Genomic DNA, 17,709 nt, shown 5'->3' with positions numbered 1-17,709 from the left:
GAGAAGGCAATGGCATCCCACTCCAGTACTCTTGCCTAGAAAATCCCATGGACAGAGGAGCCTGGTAGGCTGTAGTCCATGGGGGCGCCAAGAGTTGGGCTCGACTGGGGGACTCTACTTTCACTTTTCACTTTCATGCATTGAAGGAAATGGCAACCCACTCCAGTGTTCTTGCCTGGAGAATCCCAGGGACAGGGGAAGCCTGGTGGGAGGCTGTCTGTGGGGTAGCACAGAGTCGGACACGACTGAAGCGACTTAGCAGCAGCAGCAGCGGCCCTGCCTGGGGGGTCAGACGCCATCCTCTAGCCCAGAGCTCAGTGAGTCCTAGAAGCTGCAGGGGTCAGCAGGGTGAGGACACCTGGCCATTGCCCTTGTTGGAACGTCCTTTCCTGCTTTGCTCTCTGAATCCTGGGCTTGTGTCCACCCCGCCCTGGGACTGTGGGAGGGCACCCATGTGGCTGCTCCCCTGGCCAGCCAGACTGGGGGAACCTTTTTATTCATCACTCATGGCTCGTCCCAGAGAAGGCAGTGGCACCCCACTCCAGTACTCTTGCCTGGAAAATCCCATGGACGGAGGAGCCTGGTAGGCTGCAGTCCATGGGGTCTCGAAGACTCGGACACGACTGAGCAACTTCCCTTTCACTTTTCTCTTTCATGCACTGGAGAAGGAAATGGCAACCCACTCCAGTGTTCTTGCCTGGAGAATCCCAGGGACGGGGAGCCTGGTGGGCTTCCATCTATGTCTATGGGGTTGCACAGAGTCAGACATGAATGAAGCGACTTAGCAGCAGCAGCAGCAGCAGCATGGTTCGTCCAGAGCCAGAGGCGAGGCCTGCTCCGTGCACCGGTGGAACTGGGGCTCCTGTTGGGCCCGGGGTGGAGGTGAAGTGAGGGGGACGGCTGGTCCGCAGCAGAGGCTGAGCGGATTAACCTCTGGGTGGGGTGGGGCTGTGTTGAAGTGTAATTGGTAAAGAAACTGAACGAACATTTTAAAAGCAGTTACAGAAAAATCTCACGGTAGATGGTTCTGTCTGTGGTAACAGTGCCGGCTCAGCCTGCTTCTGCCTACCTGAAGGCTGGTCTTCCTCTGGAGCACACCAGCAGGGTCATCTTGTTTTCCTTTCATGCCCGAGCCTGATGACGTCAGAACCTGGGCAGGGCTTTTCTTTTGTGCCAGTGCTAAGAACGCTCTGGGACTGTTGGAGCCAGCAAAAATATTTTGTCTGCATTCGTGGAGAGAGAGTGGGGGAGCTGGCCTGAGGAGGGGAGAGGTGGATGCGCTGGGAACGCTAGCCTTGGGGACTTCAAAGACTGAGGAGGGCTTCCCTGGTAGCTCAGATGGCAAAGAATCTACCTGCAATGCAGGAGACTTGGGTTCAGTCCCTGGGTTGGGAAGATTCCTGGATAAGGAAATAGCAACCCATTCCAGTATTCTTGCCTGGAGAATCCCATGGACAGAGGAGCCTGGAGGGTTACTGTCCATGGGGTTGTTCACAAAGAGTTGGGCACGACTGAGCAACTAACACACACACACACACACACACACACACACACACAAGGACTGATGGGAAATTAAAAAAAAATAGGACTAGTTTTGATAGCCCCAAGGAAGATGGGCATTTTAGTAGTCTTCCCTGAAAACAGACTCCTCACATTAGGTAATTTTGGTCGGAGAATCGAATCCTCTTATTTTAAAAATGAGGGAAGATGAGAGCTGCTTACAGGACTCACTCTGCTATTCTGAGAATAGGTACCGGCCAGGGGCTGAGATGAGGGTGGAGGCGTGCGGTGGGGGAAGTATTTAGGTTAGTATCTGCCTCCAGATGGAGGTGATGGGCGGAGCCAGCAGGGAGAGGCCTGAATGCCTAAGAATCAGGGGCCACCTTCTGAACTGGGAGACTGGAGGGACTGGCTTGCTGAGGGACCCCCGGGAAATGAGAGGTTTCTAGGCACATTCGATGGAAATGCTGGGTGGGCAGCGACCTTATAGGGTTGAAGCTCAGGAAGGAGGCTGCCTCCAGGGACACAAATTCGGGGGAGGTCAGTGTGGGCTGTGGAGTGGGGTCACCTGGCAGGGAGAGTGGCTTGGGGAGCAAGTGGGCCCTGGAGCTGGGGAGACTGGGACCACCATGACCCAGAACCTGGGGGGACCCTGAGAAGGGGCGGCAGGGAGGAGACATGCTGGAAGCCGCAGCAGCCGCGGCAGGGGAGAGGCTGTGTCAGGCTACGGCTCTCACAGCCGAGGTCTTGGGTGGTGTCGGTGGGACCCGCTCAGGCACGGGAAGGCAGCTGGATGGAGTGGGTTCAGGAAGGCAAGGGTGAGGAATGGCAGGCGTGTTGTGGGGCCGCTCAGAGTCAGTGGGGAGACAGGGATCTGTTTAAAGATGCATCTGCACACCAACAGGAGTAGTCTAGTAGGGAGGGGAGGGTCAAAGATGCAGGAGAGAGAGATACGACCTGCTGGGTGCTGCCCTGGCCGTGAGACGGGGCCCGTGTGTGAGGGAGTGGACTTAATCCCAGGATGGAAGTGGATGTAATGGCTCAGTTGGAGAAGGTTTTTCGGGTTGGGGTGGGGGGTGGGACAGATATGGGGCAGGGCGTGCATTATCGAATGCTCTTCGGTTTAGAAAATGACTCAAATGGTTTAACCATTTGGGCCACGCCTCCTGACCTCGGGCCCTGGAAAATCTGGACTGCGCTGGTTGTGGTCACTCTTAGAAAATCGTGCCGTTCTGCTGCGGTGGCAGAAAAGTGGTGCTCACCCAACACTCCACCTGCCCCCCATCCTGGAACCCCTCCACGCCCAGCCACAGGGACTATCTGGGCAAATGCGCTATAAGAGGGTGTGATGCATCACTTCTGGGTCGGAGCACTGAAAGGCTGGACCCAGACTGCAGCTGTGACCCGAGGTGGCACCTGGAGCCCAGTACCCCCACTCCCCCACCTCCTACCCGCCTTGTCCAAGCTAGAAATACATCATGAGCTAAAGACAAGAGTTGGTTCCGTCACAGCACTGCCGTTTCAGGGTTAAAACATTACCATCATGTAACCTGGTCTATTCCTAACCTGATACCACCCGACCAACCAGGGCATGTAGCAGAGCTTAGGTTTGACGTTGGATTAAAGGCCCAGGGATCCCATGAGAGACTCTGGTGGTGCTGCTGACATCCTGGATGTTCTTGTGACTCACTGACTGTGTGTGAACACGCCACACACATGGCTGGGGGCAGCTGCATCTCCAGGTGGGGCCCATCACGAACCTGAGAGGAAGCTGATAGGTGTCCTCCCCATGGGCGGTTCTCTTATCCATCGTCTAAAGCCTGTAGTTCTTGGTTCCTAGTGAAATTCAGACCGAGGCTCACAACCCAAACGGGTGGTAGAGAGAGGAGAGGGATGAGTCAAAACACCGCCCGTCCCCTCTTCAAGCTCACAGCTGGCAGCCGATCTCTCCTGAAGCCTCCTGCTGCTGGCTTTGCATCTGGGGGCCGCAGGCAGCCTGGGAAGCGGGAGCTGCTCTTTCACCTGAGTCTTCTAACATTGCCCAGTTTAGAGAAAAGACTGACCCTGAGTGAGGATAGAATCCAGGCCCTCCCTTCGCTCTGCAAAGCCAAGGCGGCTCTGCATGGGCCTGCCTCCTTCCCACCTGCCACCCCGCGGCCCCCTGTGGAATTACAGGCTCCTGCCTGTCCTGGAGTGGAAGGATCCTGTTACCCGTCTGCATGCTTATCTGATCTTCACAGGGTACTAGCCCTGGAAGGCGCCTTGGAGATGACCTAAGCCAGTCTTCTCATTTCCAGCTAAGGTAACAGAGGCCCAGGGCAGGGACACAGCACTAGTGAGAGCTGGGCCAGGCCAGGAGCCTGCAGCCCCGGGAAGTCCGTCTGTTCCTCTGGCTCCCTCACTCCCCCACTCACTCAGTCCACCTTCCCTGTGCCTCTGACACGCAGGGCCCTGCCGGCTACCTCCCCCAAGGTGAGGGGCCCTGGAGCTGCCCCGAGGAGCTTCCTGAGAAAGAAGGTGGGCAGGAAAAAGGCCATTGCGCCAATGATTGCTCTGTGCAAAGTAAAAAGGCACGCAAGGAGAGGCTCCCCACCGGGCAGAGTCGGGGCGAACCTCCGGACCGGGGGGTTTCTCCTGCAGGGAAGTCAGGGAGGGCAGGGGAGCACAGGGCAGGTGGTGGGGGTGGGGTCGGGCTTCCTTGTGGAGCTCAGTGTCTGCAGAGCATCACTCTGGAATGAAAATGGCCCCCGCAGTTGTTCTGCATTGGGCTGAAATGGCCTGGCCTTTCCGCAGCTGCTTCTGTCAGTCACTGGGTGTGGGCTGCCTGGGGAGGGGGTGCAGACCCTGAAGGAGTCCACAGTGGGAGGCTGTCCATTCTGGGCAGTTCCAGCAGCTGGGACAGCCAGTCCTCTTTTGAAGGGGGTCTGGGCAGCACATCTCAGAGGGCACCACAGTGTTTGCAGAACTGGCATGGTTGATGGGGTGGGTTTCTGAGGACATGCAGGAGGACAGGGTCAGAGCATAGGGGAAGAATCAACCTCGGACGCAGGGAGGGGGCATCTCTGCTTAATGAGGGGGAGAAGGAGGTGAGAATGAGGCCACCTGAAGGTATGGGTTTGAGTGCAGGGACAAGGCCTTGGGAAAATTGAGCCTGACAAGCTCGATTTTCTTTCTAAATGCAGAAGCTGGGTCATCTGCTGAACTTGGGCTTGGTGGGGTTAGGTCTTGAGGAGAAGCGTCCTTGAGGCAAATGAGAGGGTGCGATCCTGGGGGCCCGCAGGGCAGTGTGTTAAGGGGCAGCTGCTGATGGGGTGGCTAGAGGTTGTAAGCCTGCCTGCTGGGTCATGTGACTTCCCTGGTGGTTATCTGAGCCCAGTGGGAGGAACACAGAGGAGCACGATCCCACCTGTGCTGGGGCCAGACTGGGGAGGAGGCAAGGAACAGGGGGTTAGCTAGTTGCCTTAGGTTCACAGACAGCTCTTCAGGATTCTTTAGAGAGAGAAACTCTTGATTTGAAAATGGCGTTTGTCTTCTAAGGGGACAAGGCATTAAGAGGGTATTAGGAGTTAACGTGGGGGTGACGTCACCTGCTGTGGCAGTCCAGTTTATTGATTTATTTTTTCACGGATCACACTTTTGGTATTTTGTTGTGAAATCTTGGTCTGATTAAAGGTCACAGGCTTTCTCCTATGTCTTCTGCAAGTCTGACAGTTTTTGGGTTTCCCATTTATGTCTCTGAACCATTTTGACTTCACTTTGCTGCTGCTGCTGCTAAGTCGCTTCAGTCGTGTCCGACTCTGTGCGACCCGACAGATAGCAACCCACCAGGCTGCCCCGTCCCTGGGATTCTCCAGGCAAGAACACTGGAGTGGGTTGCCATTTCCTTCTCCAATGCATGAAAGTGAAAAGTGAAAGTGAAGTCACTCAGGCGTGTCCGACTTCACTTTGTGTATGATGTAAAGTATAAATTGAAGCTCATTAATAATTAAGGAAATGCAAATTAAAATTACATTGAGATACTCCTTAGGATGGCTAAATGAAACAGACTGGGAACGTACGGTGGTACAGTCACTGTGGAAACAGCCTGTCGGGTTCTTGAGAAGTTACACGTGGTGCAACCATTCTGCTCCAGGTCTTTAACTGCGAGAAATGAAAGCACATGTTCATACAGAGACTGACTTGTTCACATGTGTTTGCAGCAGCTTGACTGCAATATCCCCAAATTGAAAACTGCCCAAGTGGACACCACCGCATGAGGGCTATTTACACAGCGATATGCCCCGCCAGCGAACCCTGATCATCAACACGAAGGAAGGAGCGACTGACTCACGCAACAACCTGCGTGAATCTCAAAACAACTGTGAGGAGAGAAAAGCCAGACAAACAATTGTACACACCGTACGTTCCATTTACATAAAACTCTAGAAAATGCAAACTACTCTGTGACTGAGTGCGGCACAGTGTCTCGGGTGGGGGTCAGGAAGGGCTCCCAGGGCTTGGGGAAGCCTCTGGGGGTGATGGGCATGTATCCTCTTGATTGTGGTGATGATTTTATGAGTTACACGTGTTACAGCTTCAGTTTGTATACTTTGATCAGTGCAGTTACTGTAGTTTATTTAATAAAGCTGTTAATCTATTATAATATTGACCTGAAAATTATAAATTGAATCATTAGCAAACAGAGCAAACTTCTTAACAAAACTTACCTTCTTAACTGTCAGTTTAATTTAGACCTATTAGAGATTTAAAAGGCAGAACTGATAGCTCTGTCCTTAAACCCAAGTTAGTTCCAACAGAATCTGACAAGAATGGGCACTGTGTTCTTTTTACTACAAAGACTCTCTCTCAACACACTGCAGGGTCCCTGTGTCAACTCTGAGGGTCCCAGAGTGACTCAAGTCAAGCTCTCCAGCAGGGCTGACAGTGGCCCCCGTCCCCTTCTCTGAGGCAGACGGGGAGACTGAGTCTCGGGCTGAACCGTTAGCCGAGGCCCATGCTTGTACAGGGATCAGCTCTGGGGTCTCGGACTAAAGGCGCGCCAGCCCACGACCCTAACTCAGTCCACGCAGCTCTCCTTCTGAGAGCTCCTCCAACATCGCTGCCATTTTCATGGGCCTCCTGCAGTTACGGGGCTGCTGGCAGAAGGAGGGTTTTAGAAAGTGTAACCCAGCTCGCGGGACACAGGCGGCTGCGCTGAGCGCTCGTGGCACCTACTAAACAGCGGGGGATCACGCGTCTACACCCGAAAAGATGCTCCTGCGAGCCTACACTGCGCCCAATTGAGACGCCGGCCCGCCCCGCCCACTCCCGGGCCCGCCCCGCCCACTCCCGGGCCCGCCCCGCCCACTCTCGGGCCCGCCCCGCCCACTCCCGGGCCCGCCCCTCAACTTCCCATCCAGGCCCCGCCTTCCCGGAAGGCCCCGCCCACTCGGCCTTTCGGCGCTTTCCTGCTCGCGTCTGGTGGCGGCGGGAGGACTGGCGCGGCCGGGCTCCGGGCTGATGGAGCGGCCGGCGGCTGCCGGGGGCGGGGACGTGTCCCTGCACAACTTCAGCGCGCGGCTTTGGGAGCAGCTCGTCCACTTCCACGTGATGCGGCTGACGGACTCGCTCTTCCTCTGGGTGGGGGCCACGCCGCACCTGCGCAACCTCGCCGTGGCCATGTGCACGCGCTACGTGAGTGCGGCGGGGGGCGGGGAGGGGGGGGATGGAGGAACGGGGGGGCCCCGGGGTCCCGGAGGGGGCGGGGCCGGGGTCGGACACGGGCTGCTCAGCCCACCGCGGGGCTCTGTCCCGCCGCACGGCTGGTTCCCGCCCCCCCCCCCACGTCTCTGGGTGGAGTGTCGGGGTCCCCGTGGGACCTCTACTGTCCGCTCTCACCCTCCCTGGGCCGGGGGTGGCGTGTCCCCCTGGTTTTCTGCCGGTTCCTCGCTGACCGCGTTTGCTTAGTCTCCCGCACGGATCTCTCTCCCGCCCTTTCCCTCCGCTGTCCCATCGAGGTGTAACTGGTGTCCCACTGGGTGCTCCAGACCCCAGGCCGCTCCTCCAGGGCCGTCCCTGGAGACGCAGGGACGCAGAATCCAGCCACTTCTCACCTCCTTCACCTGTCACCTGGGCCCCGCGCCGTCGCTGCCCTCCGAGGTTCCCTTTGCCTTCCGAGGTCCCGTTTGCCATCGTGTGTCAGAGCTGCTGTAACCCAAGGCCGCAGACCGGGGGGCTGAGAACAGCAGAGAGGGCGGAATTGAGGTGTCAGCGGGCTGCTTCCTCCGGTCTCTGGGCTTGCGGTGCTGCTCACACCTTGGGGCCCCTAGTCTGGCAGCCTCGTCACCCCAGTCCTGCTCCAGTGTCCCAGGCCGCCTCTGTGCATCTTAGTCTCTCCCTTTCTTCCGAAGACACCAGTCCTGTTAGAGGAAGAGTCCGCCTCCCCTTGCTTCCATCTTAACTACATCTGCAGAGACCCTGTTTACAAATAAAGTCACCTTCACAGGTGCTGGGGTCAGAACGCTAGGACCTGGACATTGCTCTTGCAGCACGTGGCTTAGTCTGGCACTGACAGCTTCAGCGTTGTCATCCCTCCACTCAGACCCCCAAGAGTTCAGAGCCTGTATGGACCCCAGGCCCCATCACGGCTGCGGTGTCCCCAGCCCTCTGACTTTGCACCCACTTGCCCCTCTGGGCTGCTCCAGCCCTTCACCGTCAGGCCTGTCTGCTGCTGGGAGAGGCTGCAGAACTGGGGCGACACAGGCCCACCGCAGGGGGAGGCTGGCCTGCGGCAGGAAGGGGGGCCCAGGTGATCCAGGAGGGCTGGACCTCGCAGAGGAACCAGTACCGCTCTCTCTTTTCCTTGCAGGACTCCATCCCCCTGTCCACCGCCCTCCTCGGGGACACGTCTGACACCATGTCCACCGGTCTCGCCCAGCGCTTAGGTAGGTTCCGCAGCTCAGCTGCCGGAGTGCTCAGGTGGGGACCTCGCTGTTCAGTGGAGCGGGGAGGTGAGTCAGCGTAGGAGGAAGGGTCTCCGTCTGGGAGGTGAACCCCCTGGTTGCTGCTGGAAGCCCAGGCCTTGCGCATGGGTCTCAGGAGGTGATACCAGCACCTCCAGGGGCCTGCTCCCCACCGGCTCTGATGCCCTTGGTTGCCTCCAAGCTGATGAGTGACAGGTGATTTTGCTCTTCGTCCTCGTGGGAGGCGAGGGTGAGTGACGCCCACGGTGCCCAGTGGCAGCAGCTCCAGGTAGCGTCCATGGCCTGCCCTTCATTGCACGTGATGCTGCTCAGAGCTCGAGGGGAGAGGGCCTGGTGAGGTTGGGGGCTCCAGCCTCCACTGCACCCTGAGCACACTTCCACAGATAACCTCGCTGGTCCAGGTGAGGATGCCCGTGCCCAGTGGTCCCCGGTGCCTGGGGACCTCGATGGGCAGAGCAGCCTCGCCCCCATCTGCCTGAGTGTCCCGGCCACGTGCGGAGCCTGGTGTCCTGGCCGGGGTGCGGCGATGGGGCCCCTGCCATGGTTTTGAGGCGCTGTGGTTGTGTTCACAGATCTGTCAGTCTGGTCCCTGGGGAGTGGGCATGTCTGTGGTGGTCGCTCTGGGACACCCCATAGTCACACGGAGCTCGGGCATGGCCGGCTTTCTAGGGGCGGGGTTGTCACGGCGCCCACAGGCCGCACCAGGCGGGGTGGAGACCACGGGGCCAGCGGCCGCGTCTCAGGAGCATCCACCACACTTGTGCTTTAGTCTGAAGGTATAGGAACCTGAGTAGTAAGTTATCTTGGTGACCTCTTAACAGGAAGCAATTTTGAGTCAACAGAAAACCAACAGGAGAAATAGGAAGGCTTCCTGTTTAGCCTTCATCTGGGTTCCCAGGTGCTGCCGTTCCTTCTCTGCCTTTGCCAGTTGCTAGTTTTTAGTGAAAATAGGTTGGAAGCCTGACGCCCTTTTGCTTCACTGTGTGTTTGCCTGCGTTTCCGGGTAACACCACCCGCCTCAGCAGGCAGACCCCCGTGTGCCAGGCCTGGGGGAGGAGGGCGGGAGCCTGCTGGTGTGTGGAGCTGGGACTGGGGGGTCCCCGAGTGTGGACAGAGTCCGGGAGAGGAGGCGGCGGGAGCGCGTTTGAGGAGACACAAATGAGCTGGCTCTTCAGTGAAGCGAGGCTGGCTCGCAGTGTCCTCAGGGTGAGGCCTGGAAGCAGTCTGTGAGCAAAACCTGGGGCTCTTTTAATTTTTTTTTTGCATTTTGTGCAAATGTTGGGGCTTTTTTAAATTAGCATTTTTCTTTCACGTGGTTTACATCAGTTTACAAACAGCGTGATCTGAAACTGAATACAGACATTCCCTGTAACTTAAGTCAGATGTGATGGGGGCTCCTACCTACTGATATCCACAAGCCTGGCAGCTGTTGGCCAGTGCCCAGCAGGGACAGGCATGCGTGGTGAGATGCCAGCCCACCGCCCAGCAGGGTCGGGCGCGCGTGGTGAGATGCCAGCGCCCCCCGGGGCGGGTGACGTGCCTGCTGAGGTCGCGGCCGGCCGGCCTGTGACGCCCTGCTCCGTCGTCCTCTGGAGCTGGGGTCAGGACCCCGCAGCGGAAGGTGTTATTAACCGTTGTTGGCCGTCTGGACAGTGCTGAAGAGACCGGTGTCCCGAGACTGTCTCATGTGGGAGAGATGAGTGACCTGGGGGCCCTGGGGGCTTCCCGTGGACGGGGACCCCTTGCTCCATGCAGCCCTGGAGGGCAGAGGGGCTGCTGGACGGACGATGCAGGTGGGCTTGGGTCTTGGCTCGTGAAGGGATGGGAGTCAGCGGCCCCTGGGGACAGGAACTTTCTGCCACTGAACGTGGAGCCGCTGTGATGGAAGGGCCCAGCTTCCCCCTCCGCCCACTGTTTGTCTCTGACGGTGGGACTCACCTGTCTCTGTGGCCTGCAGGGAGGAGCCCTTTGCCCCTGCCCCCTTGGGGTGCAACCGGGTGAGAAGGCTGGTACCGCCTGCTTAGTCCTCAGGACCTGGGGGTACAGCTGAGCTTGGTTTTCACGGTTGGAGCCGCTCCCACCTGCCCTGGGTGGTTCTGTAGAAAGGGGCTCAGACGTGTATTCAGCGTCCAGTTGAAAACCACACCCGTGTGTGTGCGCCTGCACATATGTTCATGTAGGAGTGTCATGGGAGGAGGGTGGTGGGGTTGGGGAGAGGGTGGTACTGGAGGACCTTAATATTTTAAATCTGTGGACATCATCTGTGGTTGAAGAAGCAGACCAACCAGCCAGCCCTATGTGTAGCGCAGGGGGTCGCAGACAGCGGGGTCTGTGAACAGACTTGGGGGTTCTCGGGGTGCACCTCACCGGGTCCTGGTGCCGTGGCTCAGAACTGCTCTTCCGGGTGAGGGGCGGCTCTGGCAACTGGTCTGTTTTGCAGCAGTTGTCTGTGATGTCGTCAGAATCAGAGCTTTCTTTGCTCTCGAAAAGCCTGCCTTTCCCAGTCCTTTCTCCACTGTGGGCAGGCGTGGGGTCACACGTGTCCCTGTGGTCTCTCTCTTCCAGCCAGGAAGACCAGCAAGCAAGTCTTCGTCAGCTATAACCTTCCAAACACCAGCAGCAGCTTCGAGTTGCTGGTAGAAAGCCGGATCAAGGAGGAAATGCAGGCCTTTCCGGAGAAGTTCTAGCCGGAGACTCGGGCACGGGACGCTTGAATAAACGGCCAGATCCGCTGCTGCAGCAGGTCCACGTGTCCTGTCTGTCTGTAAAGGGCCGGTCTCCTCCCTCCTGTCGCCAGGGTGGAGTCCCAGGGCTGCACCTGAGGGTCCTGGGAGGAGGGCTCCCGCAGGACGTGTGAGGATGGGGGGCCGCCGGGTCCCAGAGAGGGCGCGGGCCACGACTGTCAGGCCGTCCTGCCGGCTGCATCCCCAGGGTCTCGCTCCGCTGGGCCCTGTCCCCTCACCTGGTAGGTGGGAACCTTCTCACCGGGCTGGGTTATCACCAGAAATGCTCTGCAAACCCTGGGTGCCAGGGTCCCTAGGACCTGGGTCCCGGTTTACCTGCTTTGCTGAACAGATCCCAGCATCAGTCCCTCCCCGTGCTTCCGCCAGCCCGTCTTTCCTCCTGTCTGCTCTCTCCTCCACGGCCTGGGCCCCTCCTGCCCACGTCCCCTCCGGCCCGCGTCTTAATCCTCGGGCTCTCCTGCCGCTCGCGGTGGCATCTGTCTCTCTGGGACATGTGCTGCTCTCCGGAAGCCAGCGTTCCTGGGTCGGTGGTTCCTCACTTGGCTTCCAGTCGCGTCCCTGGGGAGTTTTTACAGCTTCCTCCCCGGACTCGGGAGGCCCCCGCTTTGTGGGGCTGGAGAGCGCCCCATGTGCTTCTCAGCACAGCCAAGGCCGGCACAGGACTCTGTGACGCTTGGGGTCCACGTGGGCCCCTTTTGTCCCGGGAGGCGGTGGTTCGGGACCCGGAGCACGTTTCACGTGGCAGGTGTCGTGTCGGGCCGTTGCCTGCAGCGGAGCTGGGACAGCCGGGATGAAAGGCCCTTCCAGGGACCGGGTCCTGGGCTAAGCCACTAACCTGCGAGCCCCGGCCGGTCACGGCTTGGAGGTACGGTGGGCACCTCTCTGGGCGGAGTAGGTAACAAAATCAGGGCTATGGAGAGGAGAGTTTGGTATAAATACTTTATTAAAGAAATATTGCTTTCTTGTTAAAAAAAAAACACTACATTAAAGAGAGCTCTGGGTGCTCAGTCTTCCCTGACAGTCACAGTGTGAGAATTGTTCCCTCTTTGGGAGGCTCCAGGCCCCGGGTGAGGTCAGCAGGACGTCCACACGAGAGGGGCGAGCTCGGAAACCTGCCGCCCCCTCCTCGGGGGTTTGAGGGTGGCACTCAGCATGCGGTGGGCGGTCACCCCGCCCCGCCTCCGCCCGCCCAGAGGACGAGGACCTGCCGGCCAGGAGCCCCCGTCCTGGGGCAGGGCGGGGGCTGGGGTCACACGGGCGCTGAGGCGGGGACTCAGGGAGACCTGAACCAACAGAGTTTATTCCCTGTAGCCGGTGGTCGTGAAACGCCCTGCCGGGGATCCCATCTGATGAGGTAGGGAAGACATTCCAGAGGAGGTTTGTTAATGGGGCAACGTCTTTATTTCTGTACATTTACACACATGTCCCCCGGGGTACAACAGCCGTGACGGCATGCAGGCAGCATGGAAGGCTGGGTCAGGGCTGGCGCAGCTCTGTGCTGCCAGCAGGCACTCCAGGGGTCCCGTCCACTCACGGGCCGCATGGGTCCCGCCCAGGAGCCTCTGGGTCGGGGCTGCAGGGCAGGGAGGGCCCCCCAGCAAGGCCGGTGTGCTGCGTCCCCCCGGCCTGGGGCTGCGTCTTGGCCAGGGTCCCCACGGTCTTGTGGCCCCTCGGCCCCCTTGTTTGGCTCTAGGAAGTGGTACCTGGGGCAGTACTTCCGCTGCAAGGCCTCATTCTTGCTGTTCGGTGGTCAAACCAGCTCACCAGCCCCTTCCCCCTAGTCGCAAGCTATTACACTCTTAGAAAATGAGACATTTAAACCCTTTTACTCTTTGTTTTGGGTGCTAAAATGCGGGATATTGGGTGAGTTGTTACTGGTTTCTGGAAAAGAACAGAAAGCAGAAGGGTCGCTTGTATGCCTGACTTGTTGGAAGGGGGTCCCGGCTTCCTGGGGTCGGGATGGGGGTGTGCAGGGTGGCACTGGAGGCGGCGCTGGTCTCCCGAGCAGTGGGCATTCAGGTGCCTGAGCAGCATCTCCCTACTGAGTGCGGAGGACATGGGCCGGGGGTCCCCACGCGTGACCAGGGCCTGGCCAAGCAGGTAGGGCCCTGCTGCCTTGCCCACGCGGGCGGGGTCTCGGGGGCTCGGCCCGCGGGAGGCTTTTCTGCTTTGGCCCTGCTTCTCAGTTGTCGCTCATGGAGCCCTAGCCTGCGCTGCCACAGGCCTCTGCTGGGTGGTGCCACCCTCATGCCCGCAGAAGCCCAGCCTCAGCCAGCTGCTTCTCCAGTCCAGGAGCCAGGCCTGACCGTGACGGGACAGTGCTGACCCCATAGGACCGGCGTCTACTGCGGTCACCTAAGACAGTCTAGGAGTGGTGTTCGGGGACACCCTGTGGCTTCACGCATTCCCTAGAGCTCTACACCGCCAGCGGGAGGCCACGCAGGGCTTGGGGCCTGGGGTCACAGGTGCTGGGACACTTGGCGGGTGGGGTCCGGGGACCCTGCTTGCTGTCCCGACCCCCGCACTGCAGGCCTGTCCTGGACTGGGGGGCCCTGTGCCCAGCACGTGAGAAGGGCTGAGGCACCTCCCAGTTTGGCACTCGAGCTGCGCAGTAGACAGACAGGCCTGGAGGTGAAGGTGAGTGTGACCCGCCCGTGGAAACAGAGAACAGAAGTGACGAGAGACAGGAGGGCCAGGAGGGGCTGGAACGCAGGCCTGCGAGTTTGCTCGCTTCCCCACAAAGTTCTCCCGAGCCCTTGGCCCCTGCCAGGGTCGGCCAGCCTGTAGGGGCGCAGTGGGGGGCAGGGGGAAGACACAGGCCGGAGCATCAGGCGAGGAGCGTGGGGCTTGTGCCCACCTCTCCCCTGGCTGTGGGGGCTGCGCCACGGGGGGCTGAAAGTTGACTTGCTGCTTCACACAGACCCAGGACTGGAAGAACAGCCCACCGCAAAGATGTGCCCCAGAGCTGGGGGCTCGGCCTTCCAGAGGAGCCCAGGCTTCCCCCAGATGGATGCCAGCGCTGCGGCAAGACAGTGCCCGCCTGGCCTGCGAGGATAGCTGCTTGGCCTCCCCTGCGCCGCTTCTGAAACAGCCGCAGACGGGAGCCGAGGGCCTAATCTGGACGGGCAGGAGGCCGAGGTGAGGAACGCGACGCGCCCTAGCACAGCGGGATGGGGCCAGGGCGAGCTCCGGTGGGTTATTGCTTCTCTCGGTCGGCCTCGATGCCCTCCGAGGCTGCGGTCAGGCCCTGCCCGGGGCCGCTCCTGGCCGGGGGAAGCAGAGGGCACGGCCGGTCCCCCGCAGGCTCCCCGGGGCCTCCAGGCTGGTGATTTCCGTGCGGTGTTAGTTCAGGAAGGAGCGGGTATTCAAGTCGTGTTGCAGAAACGCTGACTTCGAGGCGAGGCGAGGTGGGGCTGGGCGGGGCGGGCGTGCCTTTCCTGCTGGAGCTGCACCGGGAGGAGGGCGATAGCAGTGACTCGTGGAGGTGAGGCGCTGGCTGCTGGGGAGCGGAGCGGGCACACCTGCGCTGGAAGACCTTGGCGACGCCACCACTCATCACGTACGACTTCCGGTGAGATGGTGATGCTTTTCCCCCGAAAGAGCTTCCGGATCAAGTATAAAAGGATGATCTCCAAGTAGAGACGAAGCTGGTTTTAATGATATTGTGAGCTGCTTTTCCTTAACACAGAGCAGAAGCTCTTCCCTTACAGAAAAGACCTTTACAAACCATCACAGAGACTTTAGCAAAACCCTAACCATTCACATCTCAGTCTGAGCAAAGTGCAGCCGTGGGAATGCGCGGGGGCGGGGGGGACCCCCGGGGAGCCGGGCTGCGCGGTCCCGGCGCGCGCGTGTCCTTCCCGAGGAGGGGGCTCCGTTTTGAGATCAGTGAAGGGAAGGGAATAAAGTGCTTCTTGTAAAAATGACCAAAATAAATACAAACATTTCATGGCAGAAAAGAAAGTCTCCGAAGGGTCGTCTGCTAGGTCCGCTCCCTCAGACGCACACGCTCCTCGAGAGTTTCGCAGGGTTCCCCCCCACCCTAGGGTCCCCAGCCTCGGCGGAGCGCGTCTCCCATGGCCGTGCCCGGCTACATGGGCCGCCCGCCGTTGGCTGTGGCACCGTCGGGCAGCCCGTCGCCCGCGGCAGCTGCGTCGTGCAGCCCCGAGTAGTCCTTGAGCTCGGCGTGGGTGGGCAGCAGCGGCTGTTCCCCGCGCCGGGGCGGCAGGAGGGGCTGGCGCGTGTAGTGCTCGCCGTCCGGGATGCTTTCGGGCAGACTCTGGCCCCGGCTCTCGGGCAGCAGCAGGAGGCAGATGATGCAGATGAGCGTGCAGCAGGCGAAGATGACGTGGTGCAGGAAGTAGCCCTTCTGGTTGTGCAGCTCGATGATGGGTGCCGTCAGCATGCCGAAGCCCGCGCTGGCCAGCACCAGCCCCAGCCCGCCGCACCTGCAGGGCGCACGGGTCAGCGGGGCGGGCCGGGCTCCACCCCTGCCCTGTCCCGTCCCACGTCCACCCCCCGCCCCCCGCCCGCCCCATCAGCCCAGGCGGCTTCTCCGTTCACTTTCAAAGGTGACTCTATAATAAACACCAGCATAAGGGGGAAAACCAGCCTCACTTGCCGTACTTGGTATAGGGTGTCAGGAAGCCAAGTGTTACTATCTTATGCTGTTGTCCCGAGGCTTGCTCTTTGCTTAGAAGAGAGGAGGGTGGCCACGGATTAATGAAGGCATTAAAAACACATCAAGAGGAAAGCTGCCAAGACAGTGGAGCATAAAGACCCCACGCTCACCTCCTCTCACGGGCCCCCCAGAATCACAGCTGTCTGCGGAACCACCACTGATGAAAAGGGCCAGAAACTGCCAAACAGACCCACAGCTAAAGACGTAGAGCAGGAGCCACGACAAGGCGGGTGGGAGGACTGGACGCACAGTATAGTCTCACGACCCCCACTGGACCGCTGACCCACACGCTGGGAATATGTTCCAGAGGGTCTCCCGCAGAAGCGAGTTCTGAGCCCCAAGTCGGGCTCCCCAGCTTGGGCATCCTGCACCAAGAAGAAACACACCTCAACACAATAAAAGCTGCATATGACAAACCCAGGCTGCTGGGCGGTGCAGTGGGGAAGAACCTGCCTGCTACTGCGGGAGATGCAGGTTTGATCCCCTCCAGGGAAGATCCCCTGGAGGAGCAGATGGCAACCCACTCCAGTATTCTTGCCTGGGAAATCCCATGGACAGAGGAGCCTGGGGGACTACAGTCCATGGGGTCACAAAGAGTTGGACACGACTTGGTGACTGAGCAGGAGCATGATCACAGACCACAGCTAACATACTCGATGGGGAAAAGCTAAAAGCGTTTCCTCTGCGGTCAGGAACGAGAACAAGCTGCGCACTCTCGCCATTTTTATTCAGTGTAGTTTTGAATAAAAGTCCTAGCCACAGCAGTCAGAGAAGAATCCAAACTGGAAAGAAGTAAAACTGTCACTTTGCAGATGACATGATACTATATATAGAAAATCCCAAAGATGCCACCAGAAGACGAGCTCATCAGTGAATTCGGTAAAACTGCAAGATAAAAAATTAATAAACAAGTCTGTTGCATTTCTGTATGCTAACAAGAGACTCTCAGTGAGAGAAATTAAGAAAACAATCTCATTTGCCATCACATCAGAGAGAGTAAAATACTTAGAAATCAACCTACCTAAGGAGGTAAAAGACTCGTACTCTGAAAGCTATGATGCTGATGAAAGAAACAGAAGATGACAAAAACAAATGGAAATATACACTGTTTTTGGATTGGGAGAATTAATGTTCTTAAAATCACCACCACACAAGGCAATCTACAGATTCAGTGCAGTCCTTATCAGAATACCCATGACATTTTCCACAGAACTACAACAAATATTTTAGAAACTTACAGAAACACAGAAGACCTCTAATAGCCAAAACAACCTTGAGAAAGAACAGAGCTGGAGGAAGCAAGCTCCCTGACTCCAGACTACACTACAAAGCTACAGTAATCAGAGCAGCATGGTGCTGGCACAGAAACTGACCCATAGACCAACCGAGAACAGAAAGCCCAGAAATAAACCCACACCCTCATGGTCAGTCAGCCTGTGACAGAGGAGGCAAGAACGTGCAGTGGGGAAGAGACAGTCAAGGGTCCTCTTCCGGAAGGTCCGCAGCAGACACTGTGCTTTGTGAACACTGGGACGCTGTGCATCAGATCACCCTGGGCCTCAGCAGGAGGGCCACTGGCCGAGTGAACGCAGCAGAGCGAACATGACGACCCTGCAAAGAGTGGTGTGACTGAGCCACCCGAAGATGCATAGACGAGAACCGGAAATAACTGGTCCTCACGAGTCTGGTCGCTCCCGGAAGCCGCAGGGCGCGGCAGGGGCCGTGTGCGGCGCTGGGGATACAGTGCGCGTTTCTCAGGCTCTTGACACCAGTGAGCCGTCATTTTCTCCAAAACCACCTGGGTGACCTTCCCGTGTCTGAG

At 58.7% G+C, this 17,709-nt stretch overlaps 2 protein-coding genes and 1 long non-coding RNA gene across 5 annotated transcripts in view; 2 read left to right on the top strand and 1 right to left on the bottom strand.

Annotated features, from left to right (window-relative positions):
- The first annotated feature begins 6,933 nt into the window (after positions 1–6,933).
- On the top strand, positions 6,934–11,206 carry PSMG4 (proteasome assembly chaperone 4). The gene is made up of 3 exons (XM_002697605.6): positions 6,934–7,173; positions 8,348–8,423; positions 11,028–11,206. Exons 1-3 carry the CDS (start codon positions 7,000–7,002, stop codon positions 11,147–11,149), a joined length of 372 nt encoding a protein of 123 aa, XP_002697651.1. The 5' UTR covers positions 6,934–6,999; the 3' UTR covers positions 11,150–11,206.
- Positions 11,207–11,231: 25 nt separating this feature from the next.
- Positions 11,232–12,976, top strand: LOC132343662 (uncharacterized). Its single transcript, XR_009492606.1, has 2 exons — positions 11,232–12,071; positions 12,518–12,976. It is a non-coding gene; the product is annotated as an uncharacterized lncRNA (long non-coding RNA).
- Positions 12,132–17,709, bottom strand: part of SLC22A23 (solute carrier family 22 member 23) — a 135,749-nt gene continuing 130,171 nt past the window's right edge. For 2 of the 3 annotated variants that reach the window (XM_005223883.5, XM_005223884.4), the window contains one exon: positions 12,132–15,654. In XM_005223883.5, the coding sequence (XP_005223940.2) occupies positions 15,297–15,654 (358 nt within the window). In that variant the 3' untranslated portion in view covers positions 12,132–15,296. 3 annotated transcript variants of the gene reach the window in all.

Source organism: Bos taurus, chromosome 23, assembly GCF_002263795.3.
Source record: "Bos taurus isolate L1 Dominette 01449 registration number 42190680 breed Hereford chromosome 23, ARS-UCD2.0, whole genome shotgun sequence".
NCBI lineage: Eukaryota > Metazoa > Chordata > Mammalia > Artiodactyla > Bovidae > Bos > Bos taurus.
This window is presented reverse-complemented; position numbering and strand designations above follow the sequence as displayed.